The sequence below is a fragment of the Lathamus discolor genome, chromosome 1 (assembly GCF_037157495.1).
Source record: "Lathamus discolor isolate bLatDis1 chromosome 1, bLatDis1.hap1, whole genome shotgun sequence".
Taxonomy (NCBI): Eukaryota; Metazoa; Chordata; class Aves; order Psittaciformes; family Psittacidae; genus Lathamus; species Lathamus discolor.
In genome coordinates, this window is record NC_088884.1 from 147,818,102 (window position 1) to 147,838,240 (window position 20,139).

The window sequence follows — 20,139 nt, forward strand, 5'->3', positions numbered from 1 at the left end:
AAACAAAGTGAACAAAGTTTCTAACAGAAACAACAGATTGAAGCCCAGAATGTTAAAAGCTATGAGAAAGAAGAAAAATATTCTGGAAAAAGGCTACTGGATCTTTTTAAGGAACTTTAATGACAGAGTAAGCAACCCGGGCACATTAATTCTACCTTTACTTGTCTCTTATGATATGGAAAATATCCTAACAGGAATTAAAAAAAAAACCAACTAGCAGACAAAACCAGATAACAATTCCCCTCGTCTGAGTCTATAAATCCATAAAATACGTAAGTTTATATCAGTCTAGGTTTATATCTATCTGTGGATGTCAGACTGTTCCACAGGAGGTAACATAACATTTTCCAAATTACAAGGGACATGGAAATGTCCGATCTGTGTAGCTGGATGTGTAACCTGTCTCTTCTTTAAAGCAGGTCTTCTGCTCCCTCTACAAATATTAATGAATACCTAAAAAAGGAACAAATAACAAGTCTTAGTTTCCCGTATGTAGTATAGGGCGTGGATTAAGATTACTAAAGCTTAATGTTTAGAACTAAAACTGGAATGAAATAAAAGGATAGAGTTGTAAAGACCAGAAAGCATTACTAAGATCAACATTTTGAAATGAAGCTGTGCATCTGGGAGGCAGTTTTAAAGTCTGTTCCCATGGTTAAGTAAAATTCCTGCAGCATGGGTGTCATGCTGTAGAGCTGGAGCATATTTGCTGGGACTTTGGATAGCCAGAAGTCTTGCTGCTCGGTGAGATTACTGTTTTTTCTCAGCTTGACAAATGACATGCAGCAATGACAGAATACTTCTCCTTTGCTGGCCATCACCCCTACGGACACTGGCCAGAACAGCAGCAGCAGCAACAACATACCCTCCAACTCTGATTTAATCACATGGAGCCCAGGAGACTAGTGAATAGAGCTGTTAACTCTCTGTTCAGTTTGCTTTTTCCATCTGTGTTTTATTAAACTGAGAACAAGATTTATTCACTTTTTTAACATCAGGAGCTGTTGGTGTTCAAGATGATGGTTGATGTTAAGGTATACATACACATTTTAACCTGGCTGAGGGCCAGAGAGGCCTACAATTTCCAGCCTAGACAATTCATTTGCAAAAGAACACAAAATCCCTCTACTCTACTTTCTCATCTGAAAGGATGAGCACAACAACTGCCCGTTCTCCCAGGAACACAGTACATAAAGAACACAGTAAAACAGTAGGCTCTCCAGAATGGGCCAGGCTCAGCGGGCTACACAGGCAAACACATCAGTTTTACTTTACTATCAACAGCCCCTGCATAGTCACAACTACTAACAATTTTCTGATTTCCATGCCAGGAATCCTAAACAGATTGGAGATACCAGCTCAGTGTATAGATATTTCTTCTAAAAGCCAAGAATCCTAAATGGCTCAGCTAGGGAATTGTGGAATTTATGGGAACTGAAATTACGTGCCAGGCTCTCCGGTGCAAGGTGGGAGAGCTGAATCTCAGACACTTGCATACCCAACAAGCTACCACAAAAATAAAGCTCGCTTCTAAAAGAGAAGAGGAATTAAAAGATAGGATTTTGAATTGCGTTGAAAAGATAAACTTTTCTTCAAACAGTACAGTTGACTCAAGATAGAGAGATCAAGTGTACATTTTTTGTACCTTTTAATATTTTTGTGTCTTATGTAAGTTTCAAGCAATAACATATAAGGCTTCCAAAATAGAGCTCCAATGCAAACAGCCTCCAACACTCTTGATGCTTTTCCAAAACTTCTGGGCATTTTCTTCTTAACAGAAAGCTCCTTTCCAAAACATACCATTCTCCCCCTCATCTCTTAATCATCACTCATCTCATCAAAACTAACATAGCGACATCCACTTTCTCTATTGCCATGCTACTATTCCTGCAAGTACACTATGGATTATTAGGTTTGCCAGATTTGTTGTCATCTACAAAACCTCTGCATTCTGTTTTTTTCCAGGCAAATGCCTTCATAATGTCATCTGAGTATCATATTGACTGTGGCACCTACACAGAGCATCATCATATTACAATGATTCTTGTAATACTAAGACTCTCATGGTATCCCCATATGGCAATAAAAAGTATTTGGAACACAAGACAAAACTGTCATTACAGTAGAGCTTAGAAAAAAAGCCCATCTTTCTCAAAGCTTATTCAAAGTCAAGCCTACCATTGTTTTGCTTAAAACACTGTTTCTATCACTCACATATCCATTTCCTCCAGAAATGTTAATACAGCCTGCAGAATCTGGTTTCATGTCTGATAGTTCCTGTTCTTAATTAACTTTCAATGTTAACAAAGCAGCAATGACTTTTGTTACTTGTTTTGTTACTTTGTTTCTGAATGGTCTTTTTCCCATGCTCTGTCACATTTTTATCATCTATGAGATGACAGTAGCAGCTGTTCATAAGCCAGTACAAATTAAGCAATATTCATGTGCTTTCCCTTTTATAGCTTTTAAGAATACTGGCAGAAAATGATGAAATCTGCAAGTTTTGGTTTTCTTGGTTTCTGTTGAAAAAATGATTTGAATTGTATGCAGTATTAACTTGAAGAGAGGAACTTGGTCACTGTACTGAGTCATGTCATAGAATCATAGAATGGTTTGGGTTGGAAGGGACCTTAAAGATCATCTGGTTCCAATCCCCCTACCATGAGCAGGGACCTCTTCCACTAGACCAGGTTGATGAAATCCCCATCCAGCCTGGCCTTGAACGCTTTCAGGAATGGGAATTTCACTTCAGACCCAATGCTGTTTATGCATTTTATTCAATACCTTAAAAGTGGGCTGCATGACAGAGATTCCTATAGCAGACGGCAGACCCTAGAAGAGAAACCTAATCCCTGAGGACTGTGTTAAAAGCTGCATAATTTATGTTTTTGAATGAAAACCCATGAGGCTGGAGTGTTCTGCACTGAACTAAATTCTTCACTGTGTTAGCTATGCCTAAAGCCGCAGTTCTCCATTTCCCTTTTGAGGAATACAGGTACAAGGCCGCTGATTATAGCAGTATTACAAGGAACTTGATTTAGGTATAAAGAATGTGTCAGGATGACCCATCAGACTGAGAAAGTTATCTCTAGTCATGAACAGAGGCATATCTTGTTGATGCTTAAGGACTTTCAGTGATGAGGCTACAGGGCTGTTCAGGTTTCTAAGGTGAGCTAAGTCACTGTTTGATGTGGGTGCCTTATCCAGAGGTGCCCCTTCACAGTGGTCCTGCCAATGTTTTCGGTTGGTTGGGTTTTTTTGTTTTGTTTTATCCCCCTCCCCCTCCATTTTTTTTTTATTCTGTTAAATTCCTATTTTTTTGTTTGATTCTGCTTAGAGACCACAAAAAGTCCCTGGCTTGATAGACTCAGAATCACCAGTAGCTGCCAGCATTGCTTGAACACCAGTGCAAAGTTCCTCTTTCTCTTTCTCTGTCAGTATAAGGACAGTAAGCAGTTCAACTCCAGATACTTGGTACATGGATTTTGATCATACACAGAAAAATAATACTGTTTCTCCAAGAATGTTAAGTACTGTTACACAAAAATGGCGTTTTTCCTCAACGCTACTCCTATTTACAGAATATTATTTAGAAATCATAGAAACTGCGAAGAAGGCCTCAAGACAAAGGATGTTTCATTGTGTATTTAGACAAATTCTAATGTGGACTAAGTAAAATAGAGACTTATATATAAAAATTATATTACAAAAGAGAAAACTGGTTAAGTATCATCCCATCCAATTGCTTAAATTTAAAATACTTAGTCCAAGATTAGTGAAAATGAGTCCCTCTGAAGAATCAAATTACTTGTTAAGACAACTGTCGTGCTGCCATTTGTATAACCATTAAAGTATTAGGATAGACTCAGTTTGCCTTTTCATGCAGTGTACTTTATTTATGCCTTTCGTTAATTTTTGTATGAGTTCAGCTGTGCTCATAATGAACCGACATTTTCAGATGTCACTGCCTGTAGGTGTGATAATCCCAAGTTAATTCCTTTTCAGATTTTAAGCAAAGAATACACTGTATCTAGGGTTGTGTTTTATTCTGTTTTTTACCAATTATTCTTTGCAACTACAGATGTTTACTTAAAGGCTGTTAGACAATTTAAACTTCTCAGAAGAATACAAATAAAAGCTGTTAGTGAAGTAAATATCTGTTTAATTTACAAACATCAGTAACATTACTGATATCAGTCCAAATAAGACAAAGCACACTGCATTACACATGTACATCTAACTTTTCTGTAAAAAAAATAATAAAATAAAATTGAAAAAACATCTGCATTTTTACAGGGTACCCTGGGTTTTACTGAAAGAAGAACACAACCCACTACTGATTACCAACTCTACATTGTAATTTAGCAGCAACATGTTAACATGGGGAACATTAGGGCAGTAAAGTAGTTTTATTATTTGGGGAAAGTCACAGTTCTTGATAGCACAGCCTTTTTTTTCTTTTTTATAAAAAAGGTAAAGAGTTCCATGGGAATATTAATTTAAAAAGATCTACCCTCTTAATGTAATTTTCTACACACCATCTTATTTTCTGTAAGTACTGTATATCGGGAAAGTTAACTTTTCTACGATTGCCACCTAGTGTAAAGGTATTTTCTGTCATACATTACAGGTTCTTGGAAGGTGTCCTGAATATCTGATGTATGTGAAAACTGCGGATTGTCATCACTTTCAGTTTCAGTGACACCAAATGGTCAGATTCTAAGGGAAAGAAAAAGGAAAGGAGAGGAAAAAAACAGACTGAAAACATTTACCCCAAGACGACATGCTATGTTAGTTCTTTTGCAAAAAATCCTGGTTTTTAAGTCCTTTAAAAAAAAATTACAAAAATACTGGGACAAATATAAATTAATATATATTAAAGCATTGAAAAACAGTAAAAGGGATGACCTAAAACGGTTAAGTACGATGTACTTTGATACAATAAATATTTCTCAATGAAACCGAATACTGTATAGAGTTGTTTAGAACTCATAGAAACAGAAATCCATATTATTACTAATTTATCCATCAATAATCTATTTTTATCATCCTCCAAACACTTATATTACAAAAAATTAATACTGGAAAAGGGCAGATAAACACTTTCTTTGTTTCTTTTGCTAACATGCTGACATAAAAGTATACATCATCAGGAGATTTCAGGATTATAGTATATTCTCACATCTCCCGTTTCCCATTCATTAAATGGGACCCCACCTTCTCAAAATGCTTAATAATTCCAAAAGATAAAATGTATTTCATACAATTGTTATTTCTGTATAACCTGATTCTTTTCACTCATAATGCTTCCTCATCCACTGATAAGTGATTATGGTCTGTCAAGACAATAAAATATACCGATATGAAAGTTAAAAGACAAGCCTCACGTTCTGGTCAGTATTTCATCTCTGAGCTGTTAAGCTGAAAGTCACATGTGTATAGTGTCAGTGTATCTTCAGCATGTTATAAAGAAGAATCCATGTTAAAAGCAGTTTCCCATCTCTGTTGCAATGTTAACAGGTCTTTTTTTTTTTTCTTCAAAGCTCCTCTTGGTTACGAGAAGTCTCAGTTCACGCACTTGAATCTTTTCAAATGAAGAAAAAGTCTTTATTCTCATAATAAAAATAAGTCTGTTCTGTATTTTACAATATATTTCAAATATTTCCACTATGAAGCATTAATTAGTCCGACACGGTCAATAAGTATACAACATTTTCAAAAGACAAGTGTGACAGGGACACTTAGGAGGGACAATTTGTACAGCCACACTTCACCACTTTTTCAACCTCATCCACAAATGATGACCCGTCAGTGCATTCAAAAGAGTATTTCCGTCTCTTGCTCCTTAGTGGTCCACAGCACTGCCCGGTTGAACACCCTCCTTTACATTCTAGTCTCGATACCTTCTTGGTCGTCTGGCACGCAGCATACCCTTGCTGCTTTTGGTAGTAATCTCGGATTCGTTCCCCTCGACAAGAGATTTCTGTGGAAACAACATTTAAAATAAGAGATATACTTCTGAGACACAGATCAAAGAATGGTTGACATTGCTAAGGACGATGCTGTTTCTAATTGCAGTTGGGACTGATATTTTAAAGTTTGATTCATACTGTATATTGGAAACTAGAAACATAATTTTATTAATGCTGATTTGTATTCCCTATACCTCCTATTTTCAGTAAAGCTTGTATTATGTATATGTAAACCGTAAATACAAAGGTATTACAATGGCAAGAAAATTAGAAGCTTAAGTATTTTCCTTTCTTATAAAAATACACATCTTCTGTTCCTACACTGCTTGCAGCTGGTTCTGTTTACCATAGGGAAATGTTTCAGAGAGCATGCAATCTAATTTATTAGACCTGGAGTTTAATATTATTCAAACTCTTATTTAATACAAGCTACATTCCACTAACTTCATAAATTACTGAGGTATAAAACCAGCTAAAAATGAGACATCTGTTAAAAGTTCTACAACCATATTCTTCTGTTCTACTCACATCTATGTACACTACAAAATAAATGCCATCTGGGGTAAGGGAAAGAGAGGGAGAGGGAGAGCTTTGATAGACAAAGGAAAAAGAAAAAGGTAGGGGAAAAAGTCATCCTGTTTTCATCCGTCTCACCTGCATAATTCGCTGTGATAAATCAGTTGAAGCTGAGAGGTCAAAAGTAGAGTTTGTGATAAAACTAGGAGCAGAATCATTGGATTTGGCTTCTCAGTTGCAGAGGCAGAGAAACAATAAATACAGAAAGATACAGCAGGTAAAAGGTAATATTTAAATATAGTAAAAATCTGTTTTTGAATAAAGGCAAAAAAGAGAAATGTTTTCACAGCAAAACATTTGATGAAAAAAAATCCTCAAAATGTAAACAAATTCATGGGAAAAGTTTAATTTTTCTCTGACTGAGATAAATTCTTATGGTAAAAAAAAAAAGCAACAAATGTGTGTATTGTGGGAAAAAAAAGTTGGTAATGTTTTTGGCTGCTCATGTTTTAATAAAAAAGTATCTAAGGTCAAACCAACAAAGTTATTATATTTAATTTTTTTTTTTTTTACCTTTATCACAGCTGTCCCCCGTGTATCCGCTGCCGCATTCACAATATGGTTTCCCAAGTCCTGAAAGCCTGCATTTGCCATGTTTACACCTGATGGATTGGCAGGGGTTAAACAGCATTTCTTCTTCATCACAGAGGACTCCCCCATGTCCCTGCAGGCATTTACAACTGTATGAAAACGCATTGATCGGCAAGCAGGTACCATGCACACATCTACAGGGGAAACAAGCCCAAGAGAATAAAAATAAATTATTCATCAAAGTTCAGGCTAAGCAACATTAACTACAAATACTTTGGACTGTACTCAGAAGAAATTGCTTTTGTTTCTAATGGACTTTTTCAGTGAGATGCAGTGAAGTGGTTTATAATTTGTATGCAGGTTTACATAAAAGAAGCTGCAGAACAATCTCACCAGAAAACAGCCACTGTAGATGTGTTATGGAAGGCTTTTACAGGCCAGTTATTAAACCCAATACATCCTCTCTATGTAAATTTTTAACATGCATTTGAGTAGAACACAGCAAATTCAAGCCCAAATATAATCCAGAATTAAGTAGAGAAAAAGGATACTCACCTGAAATTCTGGTTCTTGTATAATTAAAAGAAAACACCCCTATATTGTCACTCATGAAGAATGGGGCTCCCAGCACAAATTCCGATCAGGGACTTCCTACCTGAAACTCTTCTGACCCAAGCAATGGCATTTTCAAACCTGAAGATGTGCTCCCCTTTCAAATATCAGCCTGCTCTGCCAACTGCCATTAGGGTGGTCATATAATGTATGTTCTTGTTTCTTTTGAGAGAAGTGGTGTTTTCCACAAGGAGGATGTTTGATTACCTGTTCCTAGGTGTAAGGTGAAGATGGGGAATTCACGTTCTGAAATCACCACCAATTACTTTGTTCATTTGGTGGCACAGGGTCAATAGCTTTCTTCCTAAATTAGTATTTTTTTTAACTGTTGTCTAGGTACACAAGTTTTCTATCTACATACTGTTTCCTAGGGACGCCACAAGGAAGATTCCTCTGTAGGAAGGAGTGCAATCGTAGCATTCAATGTTACAGTCACCCTCTCTAATATTTCTCCTCTCTAACATTTTTCCTCTCTGTAAGATTTCTGAGCCCACAACCTCCTTGAAAATGGAAAAATATCATAAAATAATGCATTTTGTAGTAACACTTCTGTTATGAACAATATCTCATTTGACATTTTTTAGATAATGTTGTACTTCTAGAAACATTTTGCTTTATAATCTACTCCTTCAGTAGAGTAGGAAATTTGTTAAAATCGAAAAAATTAGCAACACTTTTTAACCTACAAAATTGAATCATTTAAAATGGTTTCACTTAATAAACAGCTACAAGTTCTACTCATCAATTAATTCTACATTGCAATTCTCCACCTGCATGCATAATTCTGTGCAAGTACTTTACAAATGGTGTGACTTGGAGGAAAAAGAGCATGGGATGTCAGTCTGATCACAGAATATTTGAAAAGCACAACACATAGCCTCCATTCACACGTCCAGTTTTGCATTAAAAACTGCAAATATGGAATTTAACTAATACCTTAAGCACCTCCAACATCTCTCTTATGCAAAAGTCTCTACTTTTGAAGGAACTATGTTCCCTAAAAATTTCCAAATTGTTCTTGTGATTGAAGTCTGATATTCCAAAACTGTTAGATTAAACAACTCAAAATTGGAGGCTTAGTATCACAGGGCAGATAGCTTTTGTTTAGCTTTCATTATGTTCATCATTTGATCTGTTTACCATTTAAAAAACAACCACTCTGAGGACATCTGATCTATGAAGTTACTCAGTGACATTAATATCATGTCATATTCTATATAGACTGTTTTAGATATCAAAGCAATCTGTGTCAGGATCTTTGGTACAGTTTTGCTTGACTTAGAAGGTGATTAAATCTTAGCTAATGCCAACGCTCATACTTTTGCTTCCACCTGTTCTTTGAAGCCCTAAACTTCATCTTCAGACTACTGAAAGGAATGTCAAGCTAAGTGCAAAGTCATAGGCACAGTTTCATCTTACCTAATTTTAGGTACCTATGTCAGGCACTCAAGTGAAATGTGTAATTGTCATTCGCTCCCCACAGAGTCACAGAGAGAAATGAGCTTATCCAGAGTGTGATTAGACCACTTGAGGTTTAATTTACTCTTTAGAAATGTGTTTATTCCTTTACTGACTATAGAGCAAACTGTGGTCACTATGTTCCTAAGTCAAGCACCTAGATGTAGGTAAAATAAATCTAAGCCTTAAGCTTTTTCATGGTTTGCGGGGATCTCTAAAAGATCCCCTACATTTTCAAAACAAAGATCACAGTGACAGTTGTGTTTCTCGAATAAAGTATAAATCTTATACTGTATTAGACAGATAAAATGCATCTATTCAACAGATAGGATTTAGAGATGAATCAAGAAATACAGAATCAAAATCCCCCTTTGTGTTTTTTAGCCTGCTGTGATTTCCTTTATCTCTTAAGTTACTGTGAAAGAAGACAGGGTAAGAAAAAGACCCATAAACAATGAAATGCTATCAATGATATACCTAAAAAATTCACTGCTGTAGCTTTGCAAAGTTCAAAATTTAATAGTGGTAACATTCCCCAACCAATATAAATGTTGCCAACTGCATTGTAAAGCATGCTAACTGGTTTATAAAGCTTTAAAGAGTCAGAATCTCTACACACCCTGTTTGAAAAGATCACTTAAATATAGTTTCATACGGAAACTGAAAATAATCTTATTGGAATTTCTTAGCAAACTTGGGCCACTGGTCCTGAAAAGTTATATAGGCCAGAAGTTATATAGGCCAGAGCACTGAAAAAGCATCAGCCAAAAAATCCAAGTGGGCTTCCTTTACTCTACAAAGAAACAAAAAAATACCCAACCACCCAAAAAAACAATTGGTTGCCAAACTGCAGTCAGGGCAGTGGTAACTGCAAGCAGAATGACATCTTGTTACCCATGACCAATAAATCTTGGAGAACTTTGAACTTCTGAAGTTTCTGATCATCTTGTGCTGGGAGACCATGAGCCAGAAAATTGAATCTGTCTCTATATAGTAAATTTAAAAGATGAATATGCATAGATATCAATACTCTCATATACATATGAATACATATAGCTCTCTCTACACACACATATATACATGACCCTCTCTATAAACATACATAAAATGTCCAACCTAAAATGTTTTAGTCAAATCAGCAAAAAGAATTAGCATACAGAGACTTAAATAGAAATTAACCATAAAGATGAAAATCTGTTTTCCTGCTAAAACCTGGGGTACTGTGAAAATATAAAAGGATATACATGGCATCAAGTTTTTTAAGCAGATTAGATGATAATAATAATCTTCCTCACTATATACAATTACAAATAAGCACATATATATTTTTTCCATTTGCAACTTCTAAATTATTTTTGTACCAAGTGTACCAACACTTGCATCAGTGTAACTCATTACAGAGGAGGCACATAAAGAAGTATGTAACAGCACTTCCCAGGCTTTAGGCAGAACTTCATGAGATGTATGTATCTGCTTCTCTAAATGGGGGACTTCTCATTAAGCTTATGGAAAAAATAGACTACAACCTGGACACTGTTGTCAATTTTACATGCCCATGATGTTTTTTTTTTCTTGCTGAAGAAATTGTGAACATTCATGAAAAAAAATACATACAACAGGAGACACGTATGTATATTATACTATTATTCTGTCTTGAGGAAGGACATACTTATTTCCAAGACATGGGTCATTAGTTTGTTGATCACAGAGGGGTCCAGTCCATCCTCCTTCGCACTCACAGGAAAAGCCTGACTGGCTGGTAGCATGGCATGTTCCATGCACACAAACTTTCTTGTGACAAGGCTCGCAGCCTGGCAGAATTCCCACTTGCAGGGGCACATTTCTGAAGTCCTGGAGTTCGCTGTTGATATATAGATTACGGATGCAACCATGGAAGCTGGTCCCATTTTGTCCTGGAGACTGGCGTAAAGCTGCTATGTTATTTTTCACAGGCATGCCTAGGAAATTAATAATCACGAATAATCAGTATAATCTTTGGTGCAATTTTCTGAGCCATTTTAAAAACATTTTTAAAGAAGCAGTTCTTCCTAATTAATTATTCTTAGATATTCAGCCTACAATCATGAACAATGTTCTAGTATTTGGAAATTTTCCTGATTGCCAAGCATGAATGTAAACCAACTCCAAATACTTAAAGTCTCTAGGTCCAACTGAAGAGATGTATATAGGACTTCATACAGGAAGCTCACAACTGTGTGAAGGTTCAGATATATGTAATTTTTGACCTAGTGCAATTAAGTCCAAGATAGTACATAGTTTCTGAATCTTGGAAAAACAAAAGTTGTTGAAATTTAGCAGCTGATACACAATTTTTTGTAAGCTGCTAAGATACTCAAATCCAGAAGAATTTAGTAAGACCAGCTCATAAATTTGGAGCTGGCATACACATTCAAATGTGAAATTTTGCCAGTGAAAATTCTTGGAAAGGAAAGCTCAACAGGATGAGGTTCTATTACTTAAAAAATATTTTCATTTACCTTGTCTCAAAAAACAGATTAGTAAAAAACCCACTCATAGTTTGCCATTAAAGTTTAAAAGAAAGGTAATCAATAATAGCAATAATTTGACATTAAAAGACTTATGTGCAGATATTTCTAGATATCCCTGATGCTGAGCATTTTCAGAATAATTCCTCTGGTTTAGTCCCTAATTGTTAGAGGTGTAATTACAGCAGTAGGTGTATGTGATACAGTTATCCTGTTGTGATCAGTTAATCATTTAAGACTAATTCAGAAGTAACATTACTATTAAACATTGTTTCCTTGTAAAAATGAAGTTTCTTCTACCCCTTGTTTTTTTTTTTTTAAACTTTTTGCCAACATATTGGCCTGTATTAGTTAGTCCATAAGATGTTACATTCAAACAATAAATACACAAATGCCTAAATGCCTTATGAGATTAGTAAGTAAACAAAATAGAAGTGTACTGAGAATTAGAAAAGGATCTGTTTACCTGAAAATATATATGCTTATTAGCTGCACTGGTTTATTCCTATGCAAAATTAACAATCTTCATTCTGGTACTTAGGTAACCACAGAAAGAGGCAATGTTCTGCTAGTTGCTCCTTAACTGTGTAAACTGATACTTCTAATGGTTTTATGCAGTTACTTTGAACAGTTAAGAGTCATGCAGAAGTGCTATGTAACCTAATGAAGTAGACCTGCCTTTTATTCAGAGGTTATTGCAATTTCATTTGTGCTAAGCTTCACTGATTATAGAAATGAACAATGTTGCATCCATGCTGCTGAAGAGCCTAATCTTCTTTGATCTTATCAGTTAAGTAAAACAGGCTTGGGACTGATGTATTAAAGGACTCAGACTGCAAACAACCCACTAGTTTCCATTTCCTCAAAACTATTCACCATATCCTCATAATCCAGGGACAAGACACTGTAAAAATGAAAGCCACGTAAAACAAAGTAATGCAGTGTTAAACTAGATGTTATTCTTGTGTCAGGAAACTTGGATATGGTTTCTGGGAACCATAATAAACACATATGACACCAGATAATATGAGGCATGTAACATGTGACTAGGAGAGTTCTTTTGCCAATCTCCAATATGGAAAACATTTGGAAACACAATGCAAGCATGTACACTTACTGCTTCTTCTAGCAAGTTACCAAGTGTTAGAAGGCCAAAGTGTGTGCAAAAGCTGTTCATATTCTTTAGCAGTATTTCTTAGATAATTTTTATATAAAGGGTGTTTATTAGTTACAAAAGAATTGCCATAGAAATAATGCAGATAAATATTTCAGCTTTATTTTTGGAAAGGTAAGAAAGTAGTTTGTGCCCCCATTTAAGGTTTTGGTCACTGAATCTGACTACAAGTAAATTATCAGATCAGTGCACAAGGAGGCAAATGGTAAGACCTCTGGTAAAGAACAGTAATACAATAAAACTGTCAAAATGAGTATCTTATTCTAGAAGTTCCTCTAACAGAGCAGGCACAAATGAAAAGCAGCTGATGCTCTACCTTTCTCAGAAATAGGGACTTCCATGAAACAAGGTGTCACTCTCAATGAGTAAAATATGCTCTAATTTCTTACAGAAGAATGTGAATTATCAGTGAAGTCTAACCTCTTTGAAGACTTTTTGAGAAGAAACAGACTTTTTACAAAAAGCCTCAGGCTTCAATATGATTTACTGAAATCTGTTATAGAAAGACTGAAAAATATCTATCACGTGCGTTCTGACCACACAAGACAGCCATGCAGCTGGAAAAAGGTCAAAAAAAAGGAGAAAGATTAAAAAAGGTCAAAAAATTGATTAGCTCATTTTCTGTAAATTCCAAACCAATCCAAATACTGTGAACCACGCACAATTTTGTTAAAGAAAAAAAAAAAAAAAAGAGGGAGTGCATGGAGAGAGAGAAAATGAAAGAATGAGAATGAGAGAGTATGAGAGAGAGTACACCAAACAAGGGCTTGCTGTCAAATCTGATTTTCATCCTGCCAGCTGAGGTGATGCTCACCAGAAATGCAATTTAGCAGGAAGGTGAGAAGAGTAAGTGTAAGCTACATGATGATAGAGGTGTCAAACTAAGGTTTTGGCAAAGACAAAATTACTGCATAAAATCCTAGCGAGAATTTGAGTTCTTCACTGATGGAAATGTGTGATCAAATTCTCTAAAAATTCTAGATACAGTTGGATAAAAATTGAATGAATCTCAAAAAGATGAGTAATAAAATATACAAGAGTGTAAGTTAGCTGTCTCAAGAATTTTAAAGATAAACAGATAAACATAGGTAAAGAACATGAAAGTTTCAGAGCTCAGTACCAACCTACTATGTTTCTTGCTTTATTTTATATTAATTTGCTTCTAATAATGGCTTTCATTCTGTTTTGCACCAACATTTTCTGACAGCAGAAACAATTGACTGCTTGGAGCCTGAATGCGGAAAACAGAAATAGGAACACAGGACCTCTCTAATGAATATGTACTAGGTTGAAAAAGATTCCTGCTCTTAGGAATCAAAACACTGAAGGAAAACATTATTTCCAAAAATTATTTATTCTGATACTTCATTAAGATAATGCAGATTAGTATGATTCTCCTAATGGAGACAAAGATATGCAAGGGGAAGAGGCAGAGGAGAACCATGTCACAGATCAAGTAACTGCTAGCAGTGTACAGAATATAGTTGGGAGTCTTAGCCTCATTTCATCAAAAAGTGCCCATAACAGACAGATCATTCTGCATTAAGCTCAATTTTCAAGAAGTAGTAAAATTTGCCTTAGCGGTCATCAAATAACAAACTGATGTTGACAATACAAATAAGCAAGCATACAGTGTCTTATTCGAAACTAGGACAACCTGTCCTTCCAAAGATGTGGCATATGTATAGAACAGAAGGTTACACATGAAAAAATGCAGATGTGCTTCCACAAGGCAATCCTCCTTTAAAGATTCATGATATGAAGCAATTTTAAAGGCAGCTCATACACTTGATAGTTTTAATTATTTTCTCTGCTGGTATGGGGAGTGATGAATAATCTCTATCTTGTACTTGTTCGCATGTTAGATGGAAGGAAGACTTTACAAAGAAACTGGTGTTTCAACAGAAGAATGGGGATGTTCAGTGACAAAAGTCAACTTACTGCTCATCACTTGTAACCTATGCATTTATTATACTAGTTTTATAGGAGAAACGGACTATTCTTGATTGGTATCAAAGCAACTTCCTGTTTTTCTTTTCCATTAGAGATGAATCTTAGCAACTAGCCAGAGCTTTTGTGAATGTTTAGAAAGGATAAATAGCACTTTTTCTAAAGAAAATAGGCATCTCATGTATGTACTACTAGTAGCATATTTTTTTGCAAGAATGCAAGATGCAAGTCTAAAAACTCGTTCTCAGACACAAAACAGTTCTTAAAAATTAAACAAGAGGAAAAAGAAAGGAAAGTAGGTATTCTTTTTGCAGAAAGAACAGTTCAGAAGGAGACTCCTTACATGCCTCCTTTAAGAGTGTAAAGTTAAACTGAATAGAAGAGGAAAACTGGCAGATCAGCAGTATTTAGAAACCATGCTGAATCGCTCATCACAAAGAACTTTGTCTTGCTGTCAAGGTCAGTAAGAAGGCACAAAGTGGTGGCTGGATTCTTTTACCTAGGTTGTATCTCCACAATCACTTACTACCAGTTTTACTGGAACAGACCATTCTTTCTTCTTAAAACAAACCAAAAAAACCCAACAACATATGCTGCAACATACTGTAAGGCAACTGTCCAGGTGGTTCCCTTCTTACCTTATGTCATAATTCCTATCAGTCCTAAGCAATAAGATCTCCTGACATAAATTATAATTCATGGCTTTATACCTTGCTATCATTTCCTGCAGATACCTGTACAGTGAAATAGAAATGTAAAATATAACTAAAACTACCATTCTCCAGTTTCTGAATAGGCATTACTGAATCTTCAGGTAACTAAACAACATTACACATACTTCTTCAGTATAATAAAAAGCTATGTAACAATAGTAGTTTGAGGACATACTAATTGTTAAAATTAAAACTATTGAGATTAACTACTTAAGTTTCATCTTAAGATGTTACCTCAATGAATGAGTCTTTTACTGTGTGTTATTAATGCATGTTACCAGAGTAAATTAGCTATGGTACCACTAGTAAGAAGCAGTAAGATCCTCTTACCTCCTACATACAGCGGAGAATCAAAATTCAGAGTAGATTGCTTGGACAAATTGGTAATTATCTTGGGGCTTCCTCCATCAATAGATAAAGACAGAATCTGATCCATAGCTAGCAGCTCCACAATGTGGAAATTACCATCATTAATTGTTTCCACACTGCAAAATAAACATTAATTTTTAACAGTTGATGGTCTGGTTAGAACAGTTTTTTGATCTTCTCCCCCTTTGAGTTAACACAGCTTCAGAACTTCTCCAGGAGTGCAGTCTTCTGAAAACTAGATTTTAAGCAAGGACATGAATGTATGCTTAAGAGCTAATACAAGTAGCCCTTCAATAACACTCTATTAATAATATGTATTGTAAATTAATAGCTGTTTTTCATTCAAAGTTATTCCTGATCTCATCAAATAATGAACCTTCCAACCCAAACCATTCTATGATTTGAATGCTATTTCAAGATCTTATTTGCACGCATACATATGTGTGTATGTATCCTACATGTTGCATAGTATTGGGTTTGCATATTTTGCAGTTAGGAAGGCCTGAGTTCACACAAGTGTTATATAAACCTACTATTTTACGGACTATGAAACTGCATCTAATCACATCATTGGTCCAGACAGCTCCATTGACGCTAGCAACAAAATAATTTTCTATCTTTATTAGGTGTGATTATTTCTGTATGTTCAGCTTCTGGCTATTACAGTGAATAGCATATGCTATTTCCTTCTGCTTTCTAACAAGATATGAACCCACTAGTTAGAGAATGTCTGAAGGGTGTCACACAGAAAAGGCTTGTTTCAAGCCTGGTGCTTATGTGTAAGGACAAGGCTACACACATTACTGGGTACAAGAAATCACTGCCTACGCTTACAGTTTAAATATCTACATAGCAAATGTTTAAGTGCAGGGTAACTATGCATTTGAACAGTTTAAGTACATCAGAGAAGGAAGAATATTATTATTCAAGTTTGGGACTGAATATATCTTTATTCTTCCATTGCCTCTGGCCCATACTGTCTCCCCAGACACTGGAGAGCTGAATTAAGAGCTGAATGTATGGCTGCATGGAAGTCATGACAATAAGCTGTAGTCCAGAAACCAGACATTATAGCCATTCCCATGAAAGACTTTATTTGCTTCAGGGCACCACCAAATAAGTGAGCTTAAGCCTTTGAAAAAAGTTATTTAAATGAACCAATTGTATGATAGCCTGAGATGGACTGAACAGTCAGTCATACAGTCAGCTCTTCTCATTAGGAAAGCAGTATAGCTCAAAGCGATTAGCTTCATAAATCTCAAGGCAAAAATCAAGCAAATTGCCTTATAACATCCTTACCAATGTTTTAATTAACCTAACTGCTTTTGTCCTGGAACAGATCAGAAGCACCCACAAGGTTGTTTACAACAGTGACACATTAAATAGCTTCTTAGCTATTTATTAACAACTTTAATTATGTGGATAGGCTCAGCTCAATATGGATAAAAGTCCTGTATGGTAGTATGCATGCTGTACATAGACTTGGCTTTCTGTGAAAGTGCAAACACACAACAGAGCAGACACTGGCAGAATAAACACTTCCTGGGGGTGGACAGGAGGGGGACTGCCAGGTTCCATGGGGAAAAGGAAAAGGTCAGGGTTCATTGTTCCTAAAAATTAAGGTCTATTCAATGTATTAAAGAGTTGGGTTTTTCCTTTGTGTGATAAAACAAGAAAAGTGACAGGATTAATTTCTTTTACACATTTGAATGAAACCAGGAAAAAAGTTGTGCTAAGATCAAAATGCATATGACTTCTTGAGTCAGAAGAAGCAAGCAAGAAACCCTAATATAATGTTCTTGTTCCAAGGAAATTTATGTTATTTAACAACTTACCAGCCTTTCACACAATAATATTTAAAAGGATGAGCACAATACAGAACATGCATTTTCATAGCAAGAGGTCATTCCTGGGATGTATAAAACATAATGTGTGAAGGGAATGTGCCTTTAAGAGTGATTATTAAAAGCTTCTAGTTTAAACCCTTTTACTGGTAAAAATTTACTGCAGAAAGAGGAGCCCTCCTAAGTAAGGGTGGTTTATGTTAAAGGGGAAATAAGCACAAGGCATATCTGTGTAATATTTCCTGCCAATGCACTTATATTACTTCTAGCCCAGCAGAATGCGTAGATCCTAATGAAAAGCTGTAAGTAAAACTGATTTAAAGCTTCTGGAACTCTTTAGGAGAATAATGATTTGGGAAGAAATATTCCCATATTTCCAATAAATATATGATGAAAACTGGTTTACAGAATGAAAAGGTGGGTTTTATTTTTTGGGTTGTTTTTTTTGCTGCCTTTTATTGTGTGTGTGTGTAAGAAACATTTAACATTTCAAAATGCATGTCCAGACAGAACAAAACCCAAGTGGATCAACTTTTCCTAAATAACCACCTCCAATGAATTAATTTTCTTTATTGGTCTTGGCAATGCCACCATCTTATCTTATTACTCAGATTGACTGATGAGTGCTTCTAGGATGATGGCTCTTTCTACAGTCAATTCCCATTGGCAAAGCAGTTCTCGTTCTTCACACAGCTAGACCACTATTATTGTTAGTTGTCCATATTTACCATGATTAAATCATCTGTTCGCAGCTTTGTTTTGTTGCTACTGCTAGCACCTCCCTAGGCTTTACAGCTCCCATTTGACTCCTTTTCAACATACTATTTATTGATGGTCATTTATATTCTAAAACTTTTACTTGAAACTCTGTATTGGCTCTTTTATTCTGTTTTGGCCTCTGTTCCAGGCATCTTATCATTGTTCAGTAGAGTACAACTTATCTTATTCTTTTTCTATACTGTCCATGAATCTTCACATCCTTAATGAAACCTGTAAATCCCTTGTTAAACTTACCAGTTGTTTAATTTCCTTTCTGTCCTTCTCACTGTAAGCAACTTCCCATCTTAGTTTGCAAACTATCTACCCTGTTATTAGATCAATCTTAAACCTCATTGTTCTTCAAGGTGATGAGTTAAAATGCTCTTTTGTCTTCTTCATGTCTCTCTGATAAAACATAATACATTAACTTGCTTGCATTTATAATTCATCATTTATTTGTACATAATAGCTGGTATGGTGCTATGTTTTAGATTTGTGACCAAAACATTGCTAATAATGCACTAATGTTTTAGCTGTTGTTGAATAAGGATTGCACAATGTCAAGGCCTTCTCTGTTTTTCACTCTGCACCCCCTCCCCCAGTGAATAGATTAGGGGTGCACATGAGGTTAGAAGGGGACACAACCAGGCAGATGACCCGAACGTTCAGAAGAAGTAAAAATTAGGCCTACAGATAAAAAAGAGATAGATGTAGGACAGGGCAAGAAATAGTTAGAATAAAGCAAGAATCAGGGTAACAGTAGCAGATTGTAAGGAAAACGGGACTGGAAATTGAGTTGAGGAGACTGAGAAGGATGAAATAGAGAAAAGTGAATTAGTAGGTTCATATAGATTATGTCTGTCAGCAGTTTTTCAGCAAAGATGATCAGATCTACCTGCCTTAAAAAAAAAAAAAAAAATGGAGGGAAGGGAGGAAAGAAAACATGGTGTTAGACTGAAAGAAGAACATGAAACATGACAGGAGAGAGCTTTAACAGGTAACAAAGGTACAGAGAGACAGCATGCAACGAGTGGATGAAAATAAAGAGCTTGAGAAGGGCAGGAAATGACAAAAAGATCCTAGGAAGGTAAAACAGTAAGAGCTGGAAACAGGGATGGCTGGAAACAAGTTAGAAAAATAGAAATAGGTTGGAGAGGGTAAAGGGATTAGAGTATGTGTAAAAGATCCTGTGTTATAACATACCCCTTTCTATAACCTGAAATAGAAATCCTATAATAATCTAATTTGGAGAGTGATCATTAGATGCACAAACATATATACAAATGTGGAAATATATACATGGCTTCCAACAGATGTACTTCTCTCAAGGCAAAAAGACTACATTGCAGTTGATCTCAGTACCATTACATGACAATTTTAAAATATCTCCTCAAAACTCGATAAATGCTTACTTGAAACAAAAGGGAGGTTAATAATACTAAGACTAGTAATATTACAAGCATGTATCTGCTTCACTAAACAACTGTGTCACCCTGTAACACTTCACTACACATAGCATTTCTTCACAGAATGACAATGCATTCTCTACTTGTCATATAATTCAAAGGAGATGATCAGCTATATAGGGGAGATGGTTTTAGTTGTTCCGTAACAGTAACCTAATTGAGACTGTTTGCTAATTGATTATGTGGTTATTAATCCCTTCTACCTTTA

General features: G+C 35.6%; 1 protein-coding gene across 3 annotated transcripts in view; it reads right to left on the reverse strand.

Moving 5' to 3' along the window:
- Positions 1-5,583: 5,583 nt before the first annotated feature.
- Positions 5,584-20,139, reverse strand: part of SLIT2 (slit guidance ligand 2) — a 264,394-nt gene continuing 249,838 nt past the window's right edge. For 2 of the 3 annotated variants that reach the window (XM_065699857.1, XM_065699849.1), the window contains 4 exons: positions 15,824-15,978; positions 10,819-11,107; positions 7,062-7,273; positions 5,584-5,983 (listed from right to left, as the gene is read on the reverse strand). In XM_065699857.1, coding sequence (XP_065555929.1) covers positions 5,742-5,983; positions 7,062-7,273; positions 10,819-11,107; positions 15,824-15,978 — 898 coding nt within the window. In that variant the 3' untranslated portion in view covers positions 5,584-5,741. Of the gene's footprint in view, positions 5,984-7,061; positions 7,274-10,818; positions 11,108-15,823; positions 15,979-20,139 lie in introns of those variants that run through there. The other variant, XM_065699866.1, reaches the window with a different exon arrangement.